Source organism: Balaenoptera musculus, chromosome 10 (assembly GCF_009873245.2).
Source record: "Balaenoptera musculus isolate JJ_BM4_2016_0621 chromosome 10, mBalMus1.pri.v3, whole genome shotgun sequence".
In the NCBI taxonomy this organism is placed as follows: domain Eukaryota; kingdom Metazoa; phylum Chordata; class Mammalia; order Artiodactyla; family Balaenopteridae; genus Balaenoptera; species Balaenoptera musculus.
Genome location: NC_045794.1, coordinates 61,232,510 through 61,238,509, shown reverse-complemented (window position 1 = coordinate 61,238,509; position 6,000 = coordinate 61,232,510). Strand labels below are relative to the sequence as shown.

General features: G+C 36.6%; 1 protein-coding gene across 1 annotated transcript in view; it reads right to left on the bottom strand.

Moving 5' to 3' along the window:
• Nucleotides 1-4,501: 4,501 nt before the first annotated feature.
• Nucleotides 4,502-6,000, bottom strand: part of GLIPR1L2 (GLIPR1 like 2) — a gene marked incomplete at its 3' end in the record, with an annotated part of 40,587 nt that continues 39,088 nt past the window's right edge. Inside the window, exons 5-6 of the mRNA XM_036867272.1 lie at nt 4,817-4,843; nt 4,502-4,734 (exon numbers count right to left, since the gene is read on the bottom strand). Coding sequence (XP_036723167.1) covers nt 4,502-4,734; nt 4,817-4,843 — 260 coding nt within the window. The remainder of the gene's footprint in view (nt 4,735-4,816; nt 4,844-6,000) is intronic.

Here is a 6,000-nt window from a genome sequence, read left to right as displayed (position 1 = left end):
GTTCAGACCTGTGTTATACACGGGTCAACTGTAGTCTTGCGTGTGCTCTGTAGAATGTCTATGATTATACTTCAAAGGGAAAACGGTGAGTAGCTGGATCAAGGATGGTTTGGTCTCAAAGCCCATTGTTCTTTCCTGTAGCACTCTCTCTGCTTTCAGCCAGAAGTACAATTTCCTATTGTGCCCCAAGGAAGTCTGTATTGTTAAAACTTTCCTGTGTCTTTCAGCTTTGACTACTCCAAGGTTTCCATTCAATGAACCCTTCCTTACTCTCTCCTAATGCAGCAGCAGAGTTACCTACTCACATGAACTCACATGAATTATTGCACAGGTTTGTCACCACACTGCACTGTCCCAACTTGAGTGAGTCAGAAGGTTAGTGATTATAGTTTTCTCTAATGATAAGGTCTATAAAGTCTGTTTAATGAGGGGAATATCATTAGTACTCCTCAGATTTTAAATATTTTTATTTTATTATTATTATTATTATTTTGGCTGTGTTGTGCAGCATGTGGGAACTTAGTTCCCTGACCAGGGATTGAACCCATGCCCCCTGCATTGGGAGTGTAGCATCTTAACCACTGGACCGCCAGGGAAGTCCTAGATTTTACATATTTTTAGGTGCCCATAATCATATTTCCTTCACTCAGGTGGTACTTTGAATTTAAGTGGGCATGTGCTTTTGGCAATTTCCTCTTTCAGGACAAAAATGTTGAATTTCTGCTAAGGAAGGCAAAGAAAGGTATTGTCCAGTGCCCCCTCACTCCATCCCAGCCCCCTGCAGCTGACTAACCTGGTTTCCCAGCAACATTATGTTGAATGATCTAGAAGAGGGTTCATGATTATAATAAATAATTGCAGGTCCTACCACGTCTAGAGTCATCAAGCCCTGTGACTGTAGTTCCTCCCCCCATTGCTGTGTGTTGTTCCTTGTAAACGTCCTGCTCTTCCTCAGACTCCCTTTGTGTAGTGTCTATTACCACACAGCACTGTAGTCCATTGCTAAGGGAAACTGAGGAACCTATAGCAAACCCAACTATCTTCACTTTTATCTGGTTTTAAGGAATAACAAACTGATCTTTGACAATTTAAATGGAGGACTCAAGATAGCATTGGATCACTAACATTTTGTCAATATTTATTGACAAAGAATACTGATTCTTTCACACTTTTTTTCCAGCCCTTAGCTAAATCAAAGGTAAATAGAAAACCAACATGGTATCACATGGTATCATCTCTGTCCCCTTTATTATCCGAAAGTTTTCCCTACAGAGATTTATCCATATTGGATATGGAGTCTTTGTGTCATTTCCATTCTGCACAACTGCTACAATAACAATGTAAATGGATTGATGGATAAACAAGGCATAAACACTTGAGAACATCAAACAGTTTTTACTCATGTAAAGGACACAAAAGAAAAAAAAAAAAAAAAAAAAAAAGGACACAAAAGGATGTCAGGATATATGGCAGAGAGTAGCAACATTCTCCAGCACCAAAGAGTGCAAACTTCCTAGTACTACACCTCATCAGCAGATGTATGGTTGCAGAGGTTAAAATGTAAATGACTGAAGGGCTAGAAGCATATCTGTCTTCTTCTGGCCTAGTCATATACCAGGGCGAACCTGCACATAATGTAGTATAGACACTTTCTGGAGATCACCTTACCAGGGCCAGGAGCATTTCTATATTCTCAGTTATACAATGCAGAATAGAATACACAGTACTTTAAGGAATTAAGCAAATGCTCATCTATCACCCCAGCCTATCTATGCTAGAATATCCTGGTTAAAGTACATTCCTGAACTCAGTGCCATGGAAAAATTTTCCCAGACACCTCTGGGATTCATACAAATAATCCCTTGATCTAGCTGAAGGAGTCCACCTGTGACTTGTGTAATAAAGATAAAAACAAGTATTCTAAGCACATAGGGTGTGTGGTTCTACGAGAGCTAGAGATGATACCAAAAACAAAGATTTGGGAAATAAAACTTAAGAAGAAACTGTTCCTTTGACCACATGATGATATGAAGAACATCTATAAATTGAGTTTTTGTTCATGCTGTTTCAGAATAATGAAAATTTTAGTTAAAATAAATTTGTAGTACGAATGTCCTTCAGTTGAATCAGAGGAATTAAATTCAAAATAACCTAAGAAAAGAGGAAAACTTACTGGATGGAATTAGGATATATTCTGAAAAATCAAAACAAAACAGTTCATGTGAAATGTTGGGATGAAACTAGGTATCAGAGACAACAAACAGTCTTTCACTGCTTCTCTCTGTGTTTGGACTTCATTCTTTCTTTCTATGCGGTATGCTACATAGCCTCAGAGCTTCACATATTAAAATTTTAGCCACCAAGGAGGACCTGCCTCGAATGTCTGTCTGGATCCCCAAGCCAAACACCATGACTGGGCCCAGCTGTGGTCAGTGGACCATCACCCAAACTAGGGAGACAGAATCACAAAAACAAAATGACACTATTGGCATTTTGGACCAGATCATTCTTTGTTGTGAGGGCTGTCCTGTGCACTTCAGGATGTTTAGCAGCATTTCTGACCTCTACCCACTAGACAACAGCAGCACCTTCCTGGTTGTGGCAATCAAAAATGTTCCCAAACACTGCCAAATGTCACTGGTGGAGAGGTGGCAAAATTGCCCCCAGTTAAGAACCACTGGCCTGTAGCAATCATATTCCATGAAATCACCAGAGAACATGGAGAAGAGTAGATGTAGAGGAGTAGGAGTCAGATTATAGATACAGAGCAAGGTTTGTCGCAGTGGGAATAGAACATGGTATGGTGAGGAATTTATGCTTATAAATGCATCAGAATGTTCAGAAAGTAATTTGTTCTCAGTCCTAGATTGAACCACTTTGCAAATGCAAAATCAGTTTTCTCAGTTTAAAAGTGGAAGCAATACCAACTCCATAGAGTGGCTTTGAGTATTAAATAATTATGTGAAAGCACTTTGGAAGCTATGAAATGACACACAAATATAAGATAATAATAATAAATAAAATCACTGTAGAGAACCAGCCCTTTTCTCTGCCTCAGGCTTTATCTCAGGAGGCTGGGTAGAAAAGAGGCTGACTTCATGGAAATTTTATATATCTATATCTATATCTATATCTATATCTATATCTATATCTATATCTATATCTATATCTATCTCAGAGCTCTTGAAAAACAAAACAAAGCAAGTGAAAACAAACAAACAAAAAACCAGAAACTATCAAATACAAGAGGATAGTGTCATTGTTTTTTTATATAATTCTCATTGCTGTCCCATTTAAGAGCAGGCTTTTGATATAATACAGGTAATAAACATCAAGTTTTATACCATTGATGTATTTTGCTTATGTTATGCATTTTTACTCAGTTCACTTATTAGTACTACAAGTGGTAAGTAGTTAATTTATATTACTAATTTATGAACTTTTACTATAGATATTGAATAACTATAAGTAAATAACTATTTAAAATATTTTATTTTATTTTATAACATAAATTTGGAAGCAGCCAGATTGCTCAATCACAAATAATTAAACTTTTGACATTTATTAGCCCTTGGTGTCAACAAATTGTATAGCCTAGTAAAGAATTACAGCAAGGCTTTAATAAAATATTGAACATGAAGTAGAAATAATAAATTTGTCTCCTAACAGCATGTACAAATACCACTTAAGCCATTCCAAAACACATATACTACAAAGATAAATAATGGTATTAGAAGCCTTGATAACACATGGAAAATATCACCACCATCATCACCACCAATAACAACTGTGATAGGAATGATAAAAACAACAAAATCAAAAGTTATCAAATGGTTGTCCTGAACTTGGAATGGTCCTAAGCACCTTACATGTATAATCTTATTTAATACTCAAGAATTTTTTTAACCCATTTAAAAATACTTAAAACACAGAGATAGAAACATATTTAGAAAGTGGAAATTTCATTCTTTATCAGAATAACATAGTGAAATCTTAAGATTAATTAGACTGGTCAAATCTGTTTTTAGCATTTCTGTCATTGCATCTTTATTTGTTCTTAGTGTCCAAGAACTTGTCTTACAGTACTTACTACAAAATACATGTGTTTTTTTTTTGTTTGTTTCTTTGTTTTTCAAATTTAAATGTGTTGAATAAATATGGGAAAGAGAAGGGAATAAAAGGTGTTGCAATTGTGGTTTGTGCATATTGTTTTTTGTTAAAGCTCAGTGGGGTTTTTTTTTCAGTGTTTTTTATTTTATTTGTTTTGCCTTTTTTGTATTACATTTTTGTCCTATGATAGTGGTAAATCTTACCCCTTCACCTCCTCCTCCACCTTTTCCTCTTCCTCTTTTTTCCTGTCCTCCTCCTCCTCCTCCCCCTCCTCCTCCTGCTCCTCCTCCCCCTCCCCCTCCTCCTCTCCCTCCCCCTCCTCCTCTCCCCCCCCCTCCTCCTCTCCCTCCCCCTCCTCCTCCCCCTCCCCCTCTTCCTCCTCCTCCTCCTCCTCCTCCTCTTCCTCTTTCTCTACCTCTTCCTCCTCCTTTGCTGGCCCAGTTACCTCAGGGATAAAAACCATCTCTTCTTCCAATAATATATTTGGAAAATGAGACTGTACTATCAAAACAATTGTGGCACTTAGTGAAAAACACAGCATTCTCAGAAATAAAATAAGTATGCACAGTGGATCACACACAATTGGTCGGGGTACTTCCCATCTTGGATACCAAAATCGGTAATCTGTAAATAAAGAAGTAATTGAAAGCTGGATTTCACATAAAGTAGTGAAATCGTTCAAGAAATAAAGGACAACAATACATACATATGGCTTGGTCACGATCTGCGTTACCTAGAGAGAAAAAGAAGGTTCATAAAGTTACATAAAATTTCTTCTTTTCCTAGAATATTAGATATGTTTCCCAACAATAATAATATCATTCTTCTAGTTTTCAGGCACCATGCTCTCATCTTTGATGTCTTCCTTTCAACCAGTAGCCAATTGTAAAGTACAACATATTTTCTTTTAGTAAAAGTCCTCCTGGTCTGCCAGAAAGAGCACGGAAGTATAGGAGGAAGAGGTGTGGATTCTAGTACTAATTCTGTCTCTAAATCCTGTCAACTTATATAAGCCACTCCACTCCTGCCTTTCAAAGATTGTTCCATCTTCGACATTCTAGAATTCTACATCTCTCTTTTTAAAAAAATGAAGTATAGTTAATTTACAATGTCTTGTTAGAACATCTCTTATTTTTATCTCTCTTCTCGCCACTTCCCCCCAAGATCATTCAAAATTAATTTTCTGAATCTACTCACTTTACTCATTTAATTCTTATTTTCAGAAGCTTTCAGTTGCTCTTCATTTCCTAGATGGCAAGGTTAACTACAGAGCCTGGTGTTCCTTGTTTTTGCTATCTAGCCCAATGCTATCATACTTTTCAGGAAATAAATTTCCCTTGCTCTGCTTACCTGGGCAGAGAAGGTCAAACAATCATTCCCAGATTCCACTAGAAAGGAGAGTGGGAGAATAAATGCAGTCTCACCCATAGAGAGCCCAATGTCAACCAGGGCTTTGTCTTGCAATGATGGTACCCTTAGAGGAAAATTTAGAAATCACTCCTCAGGCACCTTGGAGATGAAATGAACTTCTGGTGGATCTTTGAAGTTATTTTAGCATTTTGTGCTTGGCTATTTATTACTTCATATTTTACGAAATAATTTCTATTTCAGAGCTCTTTAAAAAAAATCTTTTACCATACAGTCTGTATTTTCTCTACTTCATTCTGTGTATCTATACCCATTTATTGCTTAGTATGAGCAATGATGTAATTAGTACATTTCTTCTTTTCATCTTCAGTTCTCATCACTAAATTTCATTCATTACATTCTTCCTTTACTTTTGTACTTGATTACATATTTAAATACATTTAAATTTACTTACATCTCTATTGTTTGATTTATCAGCTTTAAATAATATCTTTTGGCCCCTGGCTATAAAAGGTGATGAAA